An 18,003-nucleotide genomic window follows, 5' to 3' on the forward strand; every position below is an offset into this window, starting at 1 on the left:
ACGATCATCATGAAAGAGTTATAATTCTGAGACTGCAGGGTCATTAACAGAGGCATTTTGAGTTGAATATGTCACATATGTTGTTGTGTTGAGTTGTTAAAATTGGTAGAACTGGTCTTTTTTTGATTGGTTTAATGCAGACAGCTGAAAGTCTGTAAATTGTAAAAAAACAACAAAAACAAAAAAAAACTGCAGGGGAGGGGGGTTGAATAATTTCGACTGCAACTTTAGATGCTGCCACTTTCTGTAGTTTTGGGAGCGATGAACAACCCAATGCTTCAACTGCAGTTGGCATTTTTAATAGCATCAATTTGATTCAGTACATTTGGTGACAAACACGTCTGAGCTTCAGCTTAGATCAGCACCAGATCACACACCACTGCCAGTGTGTGTGTGTGTGTGTGTGTGTGTACGATGAAATGAAGCAGACTGAATTTGTCATGTTACAACATTTTACATGTTTTTTTACACTTAATTTCTACTGGTTTGGGCTTGTGTTTAATATCAGTAGGAACATTAACAACAAAATTCAAAAAATCCACATTTCGCTATTGGCACTGTAATTTTATTAGTACGTGTATACTGAAACAATAAACTTGTACTGGTATACAGACGATTTCTTTTTTTTTTTCTTTTTTTTTTAAACAAATTTGTTCACAACCTGAATCAAATCTTGTTTTTGTTATTCAGAATAATGAAATAAGTTCTAACTAGAAAACCGGCAAGCACCATCAAAGAAAGGGACCATAAAATCCAAGAAAATGGACGTGAGTGTATCCTACAAATAGACACACCACAATTAGAAAATAGAATTTCAATTCTTGAATTTTTATATTAGTTTCCATTTTTAAAAAAAGCTAGTGCAAGTACAATATTTTACACAACTTACAGAGTATGCACGCATATGGAAACAAAATGAAACAAAAATAATCTCCTTTCACAACGTAAGTTCCTACTTAGGCCTTTATGCAATCATACATGGTTTTTCTTCTTGTACTAAGTAAGGTGCAAAACATTCCTCCATCTCCCAGAATTGCTTCTCGCTACTGGCCTGAATCCTCCATGTCAACCCCGAGATCGCTGCGTCTCGGGACGGGACGTGACATTCGCTGATTTTACATTTAACAGTCTTATTCGACGTGCTGTCTTACACACAATAAGACCAGTAACTGCAAAGCTCTGAAACCACATCATCACGTACAGTTCTCTCTAAGACAATACGGCCACCTCCATCCATCCATCCATCCATCCATCCATCTACCTATCCATCCAACCAGTGACTGCTTCCAGAAAGCAGCCCATGTCGCATCTGGTGGTTCTACTATCGCGACTCTTTCCTCTTTACAATGGCAATTGAAAGAAACTACAAACTCAATTCTCCCTCCAGTGGAAGACATTAAATCTCTTCGTGACAACAATAACAAGAACAACACCAACCATAACACCACCCTGCAGCACCTGTGTCCAGCCTGTCCAACACTACTCCATCTTCAGAGACCACTCTTTCTTGTGGAATGACCAATTGCTTCCTGTGTCCCTATGCAAGCTCTCATTCTCCGCTCAGCAACTCTGTACCCAAAGGGAGGAAAGGGGGGGGGGGGGGGGGTTACCAAAAGAATCGAAAGAACTACAAGTGGCAGGAAAAGCGTGCACATTTAAAAAAGGACTAAACACCCTCCCTCTCGGCCGTCAGGTCATGAGCAGATGGTGCCGTTTCACTTGAGGGTCACTAGGTGGAGCTTTTCCAGGCGAGTCTGGCCTCAGCTGGAAAAAGCTGCTGACGTAGGCCGGAGTCTCCTCTAAAAGCCTGTCCTCTCACTCTTGGGAAAAATGTACATCCTCCAGTCATTAATATTTCATCACGTTATATATGTATAGCTTTTCTCACTGACTTTGAACTTCAGAGGCAAGAAAGGATGGAACTTTTTTTTTGTGAAATACAGACAGATTTACATCAATGTCTTATTGAGCATTCATTGGCAACATACTCAGTGGTACAAAACGCCCATTTTCTCTTTTTTTGATGTCAGAGATTTGTCTTGACAGCAGAGTAAAACAATTCAATTTCTGAAGGATAAATACATACACCAACCGAGAGGTCGTTGATTGCTATATACGAGGAGGACACTGGGTTTGTGAGAACAGCTTTATACATAAGTCGCACGTGGTCCTTGGGTCCAAAGCCCGCAATCGTCAACTGGTCCTTGGTTTCAGTTCTCGATGCTTAACCAAGGCAGGGATGTCTAGTTGGACCTGAAATGGACAAAGCAACCCTTTAGTGTCCCAAAGAGGAGCGGTTCCGAAGTCTCTCGGCGCAAGGGTTTCTTTCTTTCTTTCTTTCTTTATTGTTTGTTTGTTGGTTTTGTTGTTTTTCTCTCCGTGGTCTGGCCAAGCCTAAGACAGCTGGGTAAGAGGGCTGAGGAGGCAGGGCTGGGGAAAGAGAACAGAACGGCCCCCCTCTCTGAGTGAGTGTTTGTCAGTTTACCAGCTCATTCAGGACTGGGCATCTCACTGCAACATTGACGTGTTGTGCCTCCATCCTCAAAGGAGTGCACGAGGTTTTGCTATCCAGCATGGAGCTGAATGATCATCATCATATTAATAATAATAATAATAATAATAATAATAGTAGCATAATATTAACAAACAATCTACCCATATTAAGAAGCCCACACACACTGTATAGGGTCAAATGACAAAAAAAAAAGATTAAAAAAAAGATAATGTGGGCTTGTTGAAGTTTCTCAGCCTGAGATTATTGAATCCAGCGATTTGGACATTGACAAGACGTCAAACAACAGTCAAAGTTGAACAGAGGACTCCTGGTTGATTTTTCAATTCAGTTCAAACAAAAGAAGAAGAAGAAGAAGAAGAAGAAGAAGAAGAAGAAGAAGGTGTCGACATTATTCGAGAAAGAACTTCCTTTTTTAGAGACCCTCCTCTCATAAAAAGGATACAAAAAACAAAAATAAAGAACAAAATACATGCTTTTAATTTTTTTCATAACTGCTGACATTCTTTTCTTGTCTTTGTGTGCCAGTAGAATAAAACCAGTAAAACAAGGAACTCAGTGGTGTCACAGAGCCAATCAGATTCGTCACACATTCACTAAACGCTCCTCACCTCTCCTCCCATAAAATCAGAACGTCAGAGTGCTACACATAAGACCAAAGCAGGAAAAACAACAACAAAAGAAATTCAAAGAATCGAACACATCGGTTTGACGCAGAACCCATGTGACCTAAGAAAGAAGCTCAAACCTGTGTCAATGTAAAGTCATGAGCTGTGTCCGAAAGCGTGCCCTATTCACTGTCCCGTACATGTGAAACTCCAGATCACTACACAGAGCACTACTATAGGGAACAGAATTCCACATGGTAGTGAACAATTTCGGACACCTTGTTACGCCTGTGATCTCAGCGGAGTGTCCATGTCTGTTTAGTGTACATTGTTTGTACACTATACATTACAGTGCATTGTAGGATTGTTACAGTGCACTGAAAATTTACCACCATGTGTTTGGACTCCACTGCAAAATGGCAGAACCCTAAAGTAGTGCACTATATAGGGAATAGGGCACGGATTCGGACACGGCTAAGGTTTCTGGTTCCTAGAGGACCACGCAAACTTCAAAAGGGACTGTCTGGCCTCTGACCTCTCGGCTCGTTGGACCCAGGAACGAGCAGAGAGCGAGGCGAGGCCTTTCTTCCTCGCTCTGTTTCTCTCCCTGGCGTTCTCTACTGAATTGAATGTTACACCTGGAAAAAAAAGACACTTGGCACCGCGCCCAAAGCCTTTTCTCCGGATTAGAAAGTGCTGAAACAGTATTATAAAGTCTACTCTATAAATGACAAAAAAATGTGCATTTTATTTTCTGTTTTTACAAAAAGTGGTCCCCACTTCCATGAGGTTTCGTTTTTTTTTTTTTCCTCTCCTCTTTTCTGATGCGTTTCTCAGTCTGGATCACTCGAAAACAGGTGAGGATCAGGGTTTTTGATGTCACGGACAACGAGAAAGCAACACCACTGGACAGACGCGCACGCAAACACACGCTCAAGACTTTCACACAGACTTAAATAGAGTCTCTACTGCAGACAGCTAAGACACACACATAATACGCGGACAACAGAGAGGGTCAGGAAGGCCTTAGGGGGGCCAGCCTAAAAACTGGGGCAATGAAACGACTGCTTCTGCTTACAGCAGTTTAAACACACACAGGCGCGCGCACACACACATGTGCGCATACTCACACTCACTCACACGAGAGTATTTGAGCACACTAAACAGGTACAAGTGCTCATTCAGACACACTCTTCATCCCTGAGTAAAGCCCGAGGAAAGAGCTAAAGATCTGTGACGTTAGAGCAAAAGCAAATCAAGTGAAGAAAAAACAAAAAAAAACAAGCCATGGTCTCCAAACGCCAAAGCCCCTCCCACAGGCCCGAAAAACAAAACCCACAAACAAACAACAACTTGTGAAACGTGTTGAGAAAGAAGAGAGGAAATGTGCAAAACTGGACAGACGCAATGTAATAGATGGGGGTCAGCTTCTCTAACGGGTGATGAAGTTCACACACAGTCCCTGGTGTGAGTTAATACAAACAGAGGCAAACAGTACTGATCAGTCACAGTCACATCACACGCAGACTCGCAGAACTAATGCTACATGTATCCTGCGCAGTTCAAACTCTAGCTTTCTGAAAAGGTGGAGAGAGGACCTTTGTTCCTGGAGCTCCACTCTAATTAGCAAACTAGACTAAATTCCTCAAAGACGTGCTTCTAACATCTATTAAAAAAAAAAAAAAAACATCAACAAAAAGAACATTTTGAGATTGTTTACATGATCAAGAAATTTAGTGTAAAGTGTCATTTCTACATGCATTACCGTTTAAAAGTCTGGAATCACGTCTATAATTAGTTGCTATCATTTTTTAAATAATGTTATACACTGAAAGAATGTTAGCTAGCCAGCAGTATTTGAAGTTGCTTTAGGGAACACCTAGATACTCAAATAATGATAATAAATGATAATAACTAATATCATCACTGTCAGAACAAAACCTGAGAACTTTACAGGAGAAGAAAAAAAAATTAAAAAGAATTCATTCCTTATTTAGTCACTTTGGAGCATTTCTATTGGTCCATGTATCACAAAATTTTGTGATCATAATTCTGTGAAAAACATCTTGTGTATTGTTGAAGGTTTTGTATGAACAGTTTTTGTTTCAAATTTGAACACCACTTTGCTAATACAAGGAAGTCTGGGTATATAAATATATATGAAGATTACTTTATTATAGATTATATTAAGTTAGCATACTAATACTATAATATTAATATACATATATATTACTGTCACGCTAAAATTTTGCCTCTGTAAAATGTTAACTTTACAGAAGTTAGAAACCTCTGTTTAACTATCGAGGCTTAGTCAATGTGAAATAAATGTAAAATAAAAACATAAGTTTTAATCCAGGTAATTTCCGTTGGTCGATTCATCATTAATTCTGATGCAATATTAAGAACTGTCAGATTTACATTATGCCAAAAATACAAGGAGATACAAGGCTTTTGCGTGACATGGCATAATTTTGTAGCTCTGTTCATCACTGTGGACACATCCACATTTTTAGAGCTGTATCAGATCAAGCTGAATCGTTTTACACACAGATCTGCAGCCAATTGGCCTCATATTATTGTCTATATTACTATTTTCAACAGTGATTCCAAACCCTTGAACAGTAGTGTAGTTAGACTCGCTGGCTGATTGATGGCGGTCTTGCCGCACTGGGTCACTTTGTTTAAAGATGATAATCACTGTTTGCATTTCAGCCAATAAGACCAACAGTAATCAGTCGCTGCATAATGTTCAAGTACTATGGAGTTCTGTTATGCAAAATAATAAATCATACATTAATTATGTCCTGTAGAGCAGGGTTTAGACTGCCGTAGAAGAGGACAACTGTAAATGAAGAATGCATGAAGAAACTACAGCTAAAACCACTACAGACGTCACAACTGTACAAGAACTAAAGCACACCAGTTGCACGTTTCTGAACGACATAGAGCTAATCTGATAATCGGATTTGATTTCAGGAGGATTATCAACTTCCTACACTACATATATTCAGTAATCTCTGATGCATCATCGTTCTGTATACTGTTGGTGGCTGTGGCTACTTCTTCTGTAGAAGTTATTCCAGGTGTACCTTTTACAGTCGGTTTTCCTGGTTTGCAAAGACTTACTACCATAGAGTACAGTCCAACACACACACACACACACATAGACACACACATGCATACATACATACAAATGCACACAGTTTCCATTAATACACACTCCCAGACAAAAACAAATGATCTTTCACTGCTCTGCTGGTGCCGGTAACCTTCCTAGCCAATGAAAAAGTGGTGAGTGACTGTATGAGAGATTATACAGTCATGCATGTGTTCTTCCATCTGTGTCTAAATGGCCTTTTGTTCCATGCTTACTCTCAAAATACAGGGAGAGGGATTCACACATTACACGCAGAGTCGTCAATACTGACTGGGATCTATGGCTCTACAATGTAAATGACTGTAGAGAAAAAGACAGACGAAGGGAGGGAGAGAGGGAGAGAGAGAGAGTTAAAGACAATGCTCTGGGGGGCAGTTGCACATGAAGGCCGAGCCATAAGAAGGTAGCTGGCGGTTGTGGCAGGTAAACAGGTGCGAGGCGTAACTGGTTTTGCATGGGTGTACCTGAACAGGGTCTAGAGGTCACTAGCAGTAGAGGGTTGAGCTGGGTTCTGAGAGGGACAGATACTGTCACTGCATATATATACGCTGTACGCTTCTCCCTGAAGATACGACGGGCTGGCCGTGCAAACTGCGACAACTTAACGAAAGAGAAGTAGAGCGCCAGACTGCTGAGCTTCTGCCATCAATATTCAGCTTTCTTTTCTTTTTTTTTTTTTTGGTTTGAATACTGGAGATTAGGGTTATTGCTGTGTCATTATTTGGAATGCTTCTTATATATACCTGTAATTATGTCTAACCTATGCAACCAGAAACCAGAGAAGCTGTTAAACGAAAGGCTGGGAAAGCGCAGTAATAGCGCACACAGAAGTGCAGCAGAAACGTAGGCTAAAAGATAAGCAGCTGATTAAACAATGCTCCAGTGAAATAGGGGTAAAAAAAACACAAGCAAATAAAAGTCAACATTTTGGCCCAAAGCTAAGATTCCATCAAATCACATTAGCTGTATTCTGTCTTTAAAACACCCTAGTGTCCAATAAAACGCAGACATTTGCAGTTAACACACACATACACTGCACACCCACCGCACACACAAACACACCCACTCTTCCAAGACAGTACGAAATGAAATGTCGGAAAAGAAAATGCACGGTCGTGATGATCTGAGAAACCCTGTTTTATTATAAAAAAATAAAGCATTTTCCAATTTGAATATGGGGTGCATCCACCCACCCACCACCATCCATCACAGGCCATCCGAGCATACAGCCGTCTGATTATTCATCCATCCATCCATCCATCCATCCGTCCGTCTCTTGCACTCATCCATCCATCCATCCATCCATTCACTCATCATCATCATCTTACTCTTAATCATCGCCCACCTTCGCCATGTCACCCGTTCAAATACACCTGAACAAAGCCGTTAACCAGAGAGCTCAACAAGACGTGCTGGCTTTAGGCCGTGGCGCCTCCCTACCCACTTTGAGTGTGTTTCTGTGCGTGTGTGAGAGTGTACGTGTGCATTAGACAGTCCTCTTAAGTGTCTGAAAACGTGTATGTATGTGTGTGTGTGCGTGCGTGCGTGCATGTGCAAGTGTGAGTTAAGTAAGCAAAGGAGCACAAAGGAAGCCACGTCATACCAGCAAGCCGAGTGACCGTGTTGAGTAACTGCTACATTTCAGTAAAATGGGTTTTCAGTCAATGGCTGAAAACAAAATAATAAAAAAGTCATGTTACTACCTCTCCAGATGTGCAAACTGCAAGATTCTCTTAAGTAGAACTTTACACAGAAACACTGGACAATTATATATATATATATATATATATATATATATATATATATATATATATATATATATATATATATATATATATAATGTGATATTATATATACTTACACAGACACACATACAAATATATCTCACACACAGGTACCCATACACACGCACACATATACAATTAACATGTACACACACACCTACACACACACACACACACATTGAAACTACCACACGGCTTGGGCGATGGTATATCATCACAGTCTTGTAAGAACACAACCTTGCATCTTATTTTTTTAATATTCTCATCTCATTTGCAAAGGCCACCTGCCCTTGATATTTTATGAACGTCTCATAATGAGCGGACCAATAGAAATGCTCCAGAATGACTTGAATGGTCACAAGGTTGTGTTCCGACTGCGCCGCTATGCATTTCTGCACATGTTCATGTACAAAAAAAAGACATATAAGGACACACTAACATGACTGACACGTAAATGTGTGCTAGTGTGTGTGTGTGTCTGTGTGTGCAGTTATGCATGCACTTCTGCATACGTACATTACAAACAAACAGATCTATAGGACACCCTTAAACCCCACAAAAATGTCTGTGTCCAGAGTTTCTCACATACGTTCTCTCACATAGTCAATCTCTCTCTCTCTCTCTCTCTCTCTCTCTCTCTCCATGGCATATTTGGACAGTCTTTTTACCTCTGAAGCCCTTCTCCTGCCTGCGCTCGCACTTATGCGTTTGAATTTCCATGATTAAAATGGCAGTTGGTTCATGAGCTACGCCCATGCTACACTGTGTTAAAGTGTATGGTCGCCGCTGTAGCCTTTCTAGCTCGCTGTTTACTGAGGAAGCAGAGCTGTACAGACCAGGGCAGCACAGTGCTTCCTTAAAAGCAGCCCTCCTCCTCTAAACTCTCTATCTCTCTCTCTCTTCGCCTTCTTGCTTTGCGCTCTTGCCCCTCGTCACCATTCACATTCATTCTTTTCACAGACTGAGGGGCACCTGTACGCTACGCCCCCTATACTCCTCCAACACTCAAAAGCAACTTACTGTACAGTACTGTGTTCATGTTCAGAGATCAATGGAAACTAGAAATAGTAATATATAATAATAATAATAATAATAAAGACTAAATTGATTAAAATCTGCTAGTGAGTGTGACAGGTGCGTAAAGTGCTTTGTCCACCCGTCCCTCCCTTCTCAGGCGACTTTCTCTCACTTTCTCTCAAATAATGATCAGCTTTCATTAAAATATTAATAAAAATTAAAAAATGGTATCTCTTTGCCTCTCCACATTTAACTGAAGGCAACCTTTTGAGACATCCTCATACATATAACAGACAAAAAACCATTCTGTGTCTACATGACTGAGAGTGACCCCTGATTGCAAGGTTTACACATTCATCGCAAAAAAAAAGATAAATCTACCCATCCGGTCAGATAGGCGGTAGTCAACCGAGACAGAAAAGAGTAAGAAGAAAATTACAAAAAAAAAAAAATGGTCTGAAGGTTGAACATATAGAAGGCTATAAGTTTAGTTCCCTCTCTCTCTCTCTGAGGAGCAACTGGCACTGCTTGATGACCATAATCACTTCTCAACTTCTCTGACTTGGCTGGTTTCTGACACCCAGGCTGGTATGTACCTTAATATTCAGGTGTCTTTTTTTTCTCCGAATAAACGCTAACGCGCTTCATGCCGAATTGACAGCACTTCTAGATTACCCTCAGATCTTTCTGCGATGGGCTTCAGATTGTCGTTTGTTTTAAGGTCTAAATCTCAGATGAGACTGCTTGAGCGGGATGGCTGACATCATGTAAACTCCCGCAGCCAGTGAAGGAGTGATTTCCGTCCTGCCTCCCCGAGCAATGTCATCCACGCCGGACCCCCCCCCCCGCCAACCCCCATCCTCTCAAGATCAAATATGGATGGAGCCGGGACTAATGCACTACACGCGCAAAGGCATCCCCATTTAGTGCTACTTCAGTGGTGCGTCCTTCAACTTATCCCGCTCGTGTTATGACAAGACAGAAAGAGTAGACAGATGTAGGGCTGCAAAGGTCATGGGATATTTTGTACCCTGGAGGGCATCATGCAGTGCTCAGTTGTCCTACATAAACCCTCCTCCAACACCTTCACCTTGCATTATACCTGCCCCAGATTTACCAGCCAAAAAGGGAAACAAACAAAATAAACTTTGCACCAATTGCCTGTATATATTCAATGCACCTATTAAAATGTTATTACTACACATACGATGATAGGTATAGGCCTATACGGAGTTAATTTAGCCTACGGTACAGTAATCTGGATAGAAAAACAAAATAAGCAAAATCAAAAATTAAATTATATATATATATATATATATATATATATATATATATATATATATATATAAACAATAGTCAAAGATCAAATAAAAGAAAGATGAACATTGTGACGGTAATTTCATTTTTTCATTCAATTCAAAACCACAACCTGACAGTCCAATGGGCTTTTTCACTTGCCATTATTTGATCTGCCTTCAATGCTGATTTTAACCTCCTGAGGGATAAAAGAAGGCTTAGGAAGAGTCAAGGGGGGTTCCTCCTCCGGCTTCTCTACTTTGCGGCCCTCTGGGGCCGACCACCTCCTCTTGCGGCCAGGCGGTTTGCTGATGGACTCCGCCTCTGAGGACTGCTGAGGGGCTTTGCAGGTTCCCCTCTCCCCAAATCTCAGTTCTCCGTTCTCCGCGCTGGCCTGAGTGCCTGGCCCTCCCTGACCGCCGCACTGCCCCAGTCCGTTCTCCTGCTCTGTGTGCCGCACTCCCCCACGCGTCCCGCCTGAGGGAGGTTTGGGCGGTTTGAGGGGAGGTCCAAGGCTTGGTGTGTCTGGGATCTGCCCTTGGCTCTTCTTTAGCGAGCCGTTCTTCAGGTTTTTGAGGGTCAAGGAGATGCAGACGTCACCCACTGACAGCTTAGCGCATGGCAGCTCCAGCAGCTGGGTGGTCCGGTCCGGACAACAGGACGACCAGCCCTGACCGAACACGAAGAAAGGGTACTCCACTAGCACCTCCACACTGACCTGAGAGAGGACAAGGAGACAACGAAAGAGAGAGGAAAAGAGAACATAAACAGCGCAGAATGATGTTTATACAAGGAGGTGAATGAATTGCTTCGATAAAAAGATGTCGTATCCAGCCTCACAGCTGAATGTGTGTGTGTGTATGTGTGTGTGACAGACTTCAGACTTGGTTTGAGTTTGAGTGGGTGGCCCGATCTCAATTCACAGACAAATGAAACAGATTTTTCAGACAGCCCCCTCACTTCAGAACAGAAGGGAGCTGAACTGAGGGAATGACTCAATTCTGCCTTCGGATCCCACACAAACAGCACCAAACAAGGGCAGCATACGGTAACAGGCGGAAGAACTGACTGTGGCGAAGGCAGGGGACCGATATAGCTGATGTCCAGGACACTTCCTTTCTCCAGCATGAATGTAAGAGCACTTGTAAACTAGCACCAGAAAGCATTCACACCTCCAACGCATGATAATCAGAATGAGTACCATACGCTTGACCAAACTGTGAAAAATCATCTAAAACAGTGTTTCTCAGCTCAGTCCTCATGACTCCACATTGTGTAGCTAGCCCAGCTCTCTGTATCAAGATGTTAAGAAGCTGTTAAGGCCTAGTACAAGTGTAGTAGGAGCTAGGTTATGGCAAAACGCAGACTGACCCTTACAACTGGGTTTGGAGTTCCAACAAATGCATACATGCACTATAAGTCCACATGTTTGTCATCAAGAGCATTAATGGACCAATAGTTGGTCTACAGAGGTGCAGAGGCGGATGTGCCTACTAACATTGCTATAACAATATGACTGCATTCAGCCACAAGACCATTAATCGTACTCATCCCAAAGGTACTGGATGGAGCTCCATCACCCTAGAGAATGCAGTTCCACTGCGCTACAGCCCAGTGCTGAAGGGTTTTATACCCCTATAGACGCATTTAGCCCCTTCAAAACACTCACTGGCTTATTACTCACTAAGGTGTATTACTCAGTAACAGTGCAGCTGTTCATTGGTGATAGAAGTTTGTATTAGTACTTTTGGCCCGGCGACGGTCCTTAGGCTTTTAAAGTGGTATAAAACAGTTACAAATCTGATCACTCAAACTACTTCAGGAGGTAATCTGAGATGCACGTGAGTCATGTTATAGCAGCATAAACACTGTTCAAGCTATCCAAGACACATTCGACACAATCAGACTCCTCCCAGTACAAGAGAAACGCCAGTAATAACTGTGGAACTACGGAACAAGCAATGCCACAGTGATCAGATTTCAGACCAATGAACCAGAGACACATTAGACTAGCAAGTATGAATATATATGGCTAACTCTTAGGATACAATCTAGATACTAGTCACATGAAATGACCAGGCGTAAAAGGTGGCTAAAGCAAGACTGAGAAGGGGAACTCATTCTTCTGTGGTCGACACCAGATAGCACAAGTAATAACAGCAAGAAACTGGCAATTGACAATTGTGAAATTTGCCAGGAATTCCATTTGAACTGACAAAAATTTGTAAAAACAGCATATCCCACCTGTGAGCGATGTTCACCCACTGCAAACTGAATGATGGCATAGTTGGGCGTATGGCTGCTGTCGATGCGCTCTACGGTGCTGGAGTCGATCTTCAACTCGCTGCTGATTTCGGCGCTCTGGATGAAGTCCTCCGTCTTCAGGTCCTCCACTCGCTTCAGCTCTCCGTCCGCAAGCTGGATAATGGAGCCCTTGATGAAGTAAGGGGGCAGCGAGGGGGCAGAGGGTGGCGGTGGAGTGGCCAGCAAACTGGCAGGAGCTGGGACCATGGGCAGGTGCAGCTGGGCCTGAACCATGGCCCCTGCGGGGTGGGGGTAGGGTGCCAGGGATTCAAAGGTTTCACCTTTTGGGGGTGTCGAGGTGACAAATGCATGGGGCAGTGCAGTGGGAAAGGCTGTGGCTGTGGCTGTAGATGTGGCAGTTGCCTCTGCACTACTTACAGGGATGATGACCGGCTGAGCCCCAGGGATGACCAGGTGCGGGGGCAGGTTGGTGTGGTAGCTGAGCGGCGGTTGCTGCCCTGTCCCCGCAATGTAACCTATAATGGGCTGATGAGCGGGATAGAAGTTGGTGGAAGTGAGGCCCAAGGACAGGGGCTCGGTGGCATTGTGTGTGGTATGGATCACTGTATGAGGAGATAATGTGGTAACTGCTGCCTTTAGACCATCCACAGGCAAAGGTGGGGGTGGAAAGGGAAGGGAGGTGCTGGACAAGGAACTGGAGGGAGTACGGGTTATAGGTTTTCCTGCACAAATCCCTCCTTTTCCGGGTGTAGGGGGAGGAGGCAGCTTGTCTTCTAGAGTGCCCCCTGGATCAGCACTGCTCGAGGTGTGACTGTTGGGCACTAACACTAGTGAGGTCCGCAAGCCGGAGCTACTGTCATGTGCATATTCGGCCGGTAACACCACGTGCCGGGCCTCATAGTGCTGCTGCTGGTGGATATGGTGCTGCTGGCTGGAAGAGGCCCCTTTGCCCTGCTTCCCTGCACTGGACTCTGACAAGCTGAAGCGCTGGCCTTTGTCCATCTCGCCATTCAGCACCTCTCTGGGCCTGGCCTCCTCCTTTTTGAGCGCCGGTGCATCAGCGTACTGCAGCAGGACCTGAGAGGGCCCGCTGAGGGCCAACGTGTGCTGAGGGTGCAGGTGCAAAGGGAGGTGGCCATGGGGTGAGGGGACAGTCCGAGAGGCAGAGATCTGGACGTACTGGGTCGAGTGGGGCTGGGCGGCACTGTCCAACATGGACGGCCCTGGGGGGCGGCCCATAGTGTGATGATGCTGCTCAGATTTGGATAAGGGAGAGTTGGTGGCGCTGGTATAGGCATCAGTGTGTCTCTGGGAGGTGGTGGTGGCAGCAATTGATGCTGGAGAAGGGGGTACCAGGGGAGAGACGTAGCCGGTATATGGTGCAGCATAAGAGGGGCTGATGAAGTGCAGGTTGGGGGGTAAGGGTGTGTACTGGATGGTGCCCCCGTGCTGTGAGAGGGGGGATGTGTACACGGCGGGGACGGTAGTCACTGCGGTCGCACTTCGTGTGGACTGCGTCGAGCAGGGGGTTGAGTATTCGACCAACGGTTTGTACTGAGGACCGTCGGACTCCGCCGGAGTTCCGGTGCGCTGACTGCCACTCTCCTGCCCGCTGGCCACGCTGGCCAGCCACGCCAGGTTCCCTGTGCGCTGGCTTTCACTGGCTGGCGCCATCATCACGGGCCTCTCATCTGAGGGCAGGGTGCTCGCTGGGATCTCACGTTTCTTTGGGGGCAGGCACTCATTGCTCCGCTCCTGATTCGATTTCATGGTGCTTGTGGCTGCTGGACTCTCCCTGCTTATCTCTCTCTGTCTCTCTCTCGATCTTTCCCTCTGTCTCTCTGGTTGTCCCTCTGACAGAGTGTGCCCGCCCGCTGATCGACTTTTTGAGAGGGGACTGGGGTGGGGGTAGAGAGCAGAGCAGAGGTGGCAGGGGCTTTTCTCCTCTGTTTAGGGCCTGATGGACGCAGATCTTAGTCGAAAGCAACAGAACACACGCCTGCTACGAAAGAGCTGTGCTCTCGGTTCATGCGGAATCATTTCCCTCAGAAAGCAAGGTTCCAGGACTTCAGCGGAAACCTACAGAACACAAACAAACACATTATAAAAAAAACTGTTTCAGAAAGAGCAGATTAGAGTGTACTCTTACTGAACTATTGAAATATTACCATTTTATTCCAGTTGATACAGACTATACATTTAAATAATTACATAAAAGTAAGCTTCTTTGGGTGTTTAAAGTCACATTGGGTGTTTGTGGTGGTTCATGCTCCTGCAGATGACATTGCACCAGGATGATCAGGCTATAAATACTTGTGGGGTATGCGAGGGGATTCATAGATTGAGAAGAGGTGGTAAGTTGATTAGGTGATTGGCAAAAAGGAGCCATAGCATGTGGTCATACTGGTCCACCACCAGTGGCAAAAATGCCAGTCTACAGGAAATTCTTTGTGACCGAAAGACAAAACCGATGCTTTTAGAATTTACCGCAGGTCCTTTAGCAGCCAGCTGTTGATAGAACACTCCTCAGGGAACTGCCATAAACCATAAACATATGGAGCAGGGTGGCACACAAGAAGCCTTTGCTCTTTGCTGCTTAAGAATGATGAGAATGATGAGAATTTCCTGTAGACTCCTGTAGGATTTTTGCCACTGCTGGTAGACCTGTATGATCGTACGCTTTGTACATCTGCAAATTCAGCTACTTCCTTTACACTACAGCCTTTAATACGACCAAATACTCACTAATTTTTGCCAATCATTAACATCTGCTTTGTGATCCATTTTCCACACATCCAACGAGATGTTCACTGCACTGTCCCACCTCTTCTCGATCTACAAATTCCCTCGCAAGGTTACCATTTTTTTTGTCCAGAGAACTCATGAAACTATTTTTTTACATTTACATTACTTACAGATATGAAATGTCAAATATTCTAGCAAATATTGAAGACAATGCTAAATCTAGACTTCTAAGGATTACATGCACTAAAGCCAGCGAATCTGGGCAGCCTGGTTTAACACTAGCAGGATGTTTGACCAGACGTTTTGTTGAGGTGTAGCTATATCTGTGTGTGTGTGAGCAGCTCTACATCTCCACCATCTGCACGCACTGTGTGTGTGTGAAGTGTAAGTGTGGACCCCCTGCAGGGAGAGATGGAACACTCAGTATGAGCATCATTAATAATGAACTGGCAGTTCGGCACTCAGGACTGATTTAAAACTGGTAGAAGGTCCTTAAACACTCTCTCTCATTCACTCATACATGCACACACACAAAGACACAGACATGCATGCGCCCATTACTATCTATATACTCATAAATTCTAATGTATGCACACAAAGAGACACGTGTATTATGCAGTACACGTACATTATGTATTGATTCGTAATCACATATGTTGTGCTACTGATTTGACGGCCCCTGCACTAAGGAACGGGTTGAGTAATCACATGATCAGCCAATGATCTTTTGACTTTATTGCTTTTTTGACGTTCCTCCCTGAGCTGCATTGATTGCACCCACCCAGCTCTGTCGGCTCTGTCCAATACTCGTGGGAGGGCTCTTTTGCATTTCAAACAGGGACTTGATGATTTAAGAGGTGTCGTAGTGCAATAAGAGCCCGGGAGCACTGCTGGAGAGAAAGAATGCGCTCATTATGCTGATGCCTATTTAACCGTTCTCTTTATCTTACGCTCGCCGTCCCATAGCTGTAGAGAGGACAGACCCATCCACTCCATGCAGGCACAATGATCCTCACTCATCACAGACTTTACAGTCCTCCTCAGTCTTTATCACTTCTGGCTGGCTCGCTTTCCTCATGATTTATTCATCTGAAGCAAACTTCTCCAACGCTAGAGACCTCCGGCGAACCAGACACATAAAGTCACTCTGACTTGATCTCTCAAAATCTGAAACGAGCCCCCTTCACAAATGAAAAGTGCGCGTAGCACGACTAGCTGCAAAGGCAGGGATGCAAATCACAGTCTTCCCATGAATAGGTACTTTCTGTCATGGTGAAAGCACAAAAAGACTCACACAGTGACAAAGATGTCATGAAAAGGCTGTCAAATATTATAGATGTAATGCAGTAGCATGCAAAGGTTTGGGCACCCTTGGTAAAAATATCAGTGACTGTGAATAGCTGAGCAAAACGTGTAAAGTTAACGATGAAATATTGTATATAATATTTTTAGGCAGGACTGTTGTTCTATTTCCATCATTTATAGTTTCTAATTAACAAACAATTAAAAATGTCTAAACAAAAGCTTGGGTACCCTTCATGTTCAGTACATGGTCACATGGTACATTTTCACCCATTCTTCCAGCAAAAGGCTTCTAGTTCTATGAGATGTTTAGGCAGTTTTGCTGCACTACTCCTTTGAGGTCTAACTAGAGATGTTAAAACCTTTAGCTTGAGCCTTCTGAAGTAGTTAACTCTGGATTTTTAGTGTTTTTCTGTAGTTTGTTGGTGTTTAACTGAATCATTCTACAAGTGGAACATTCTTGTGATGATCAATCCACCACTGTACCTAACAGTTTTTTCCCCAAACATACTATTCCTCCAGAATGCACAAACTTATTAGATGTTCCTCTGAAAACTGAAGTATGTATTATGCTAAAATATGTGATGAGGACTTTTCAAAGATTGGTGCAAGTATCGCTGCACAGTAGATCAGTGCACCACCACTCCAGTGTCTGCTAAATCTTCCTGAAAGTCTTTTGGGGTTTTCATGCACCTTTCTAGCAATCCTATGATGAGATCTTTTAGAAGGTTTCTTGGACTTACCGACCTCAACTTGACCCCCACTATACCTGTTAACTGGCATTTGCTAATGAGCTCACGAACTGAGCACTTTGGCTACTTGAAAATCTGAAACTTCTGCTATCTTCTCATAAACCCCTCTTGCTTTGTGGGCACCACTTGTGTTCATGTTAAGAGTGCTAGGCAGCTGCTTAGAGAAGCCTGTGGCTGCTGATTGTTAAGGGGTAGTTTGAGAAGTTGAGAGTGTTATAAAGCTTTGAAATTTGCATTCACTTGCCTTAACTAACTATGATTGTAAACCAACCACAGCTCTAACAAGCTAAAGAAGGTCTGGGATCTTTGTAAAAATGATCTGGCTGCTCAGATTTTTTGGGGTGCCCAGAATTTTGCATTATGTTTCTTTCCTTTTTTACTTTGAAACTGTCCAAAACAAAAATAATACACTTATCTTGCATAACACTGTAAAACCATGTGGTGAACCTGGGATGCCTGGGAATCCTGAAAACCTTCTGCAGGATATTATACAGGCTGTTTTTTTTCAGAATTTCTCTCCTGCTGGAGGACCTTTGCAGCTGTAAATGATTTACTTGCACTTAAA

General features: G+C 43.6%; 1 protein-coding gene across 1 annotated transcript in view; it reads right to left on the reverse strand.

The window, feature by feature from the left end:
* Positions 1 to 10,475: 10,475 nt before the first annotated feature.
* atxn1a (ataxin 1a) overlaps positions 10,476 to 18,003 on the reverse strand; it is a 133,409-nt gene continuing 125,881 nt past the window's right edge. The window contains exons 4-5 of the mRNA XM_072676007.1: positions 12,619 to 14,718; positions 10,476 to 11,092 (exon numbers count right to left, since the gene is read on the reverse strand). Coding sequence (XP_072532108.1) covers positions 10,529 to 11,092; positions 12,619 to 14,409 — 2,355 coding nt within the window. The 5' untranslated portion in view covers positions 14,410 to 14,718 and the 3' untranslated portion in view covers positions 10,476 to 10,528. The remainder of the gene's footprint in view (positions 11,093 to 12,618; positions 14,719 to 18,003) is intronic.

Source organism: Salminus brasiliensis, chromosome 3 (genome assembly GCF_030463535.1).
Source record: "Salminus brasiliensis chromosome 3, fSalBra1.hap2, whole genome shotgun sequence".
NCBI classification, from domain to species: domain Eukaryota; kingdom Metazoa; phylum Chordata; class Actinopteri; order Characiformes; family Bryconidae; genus Salminus; species Salminus brasiliensis.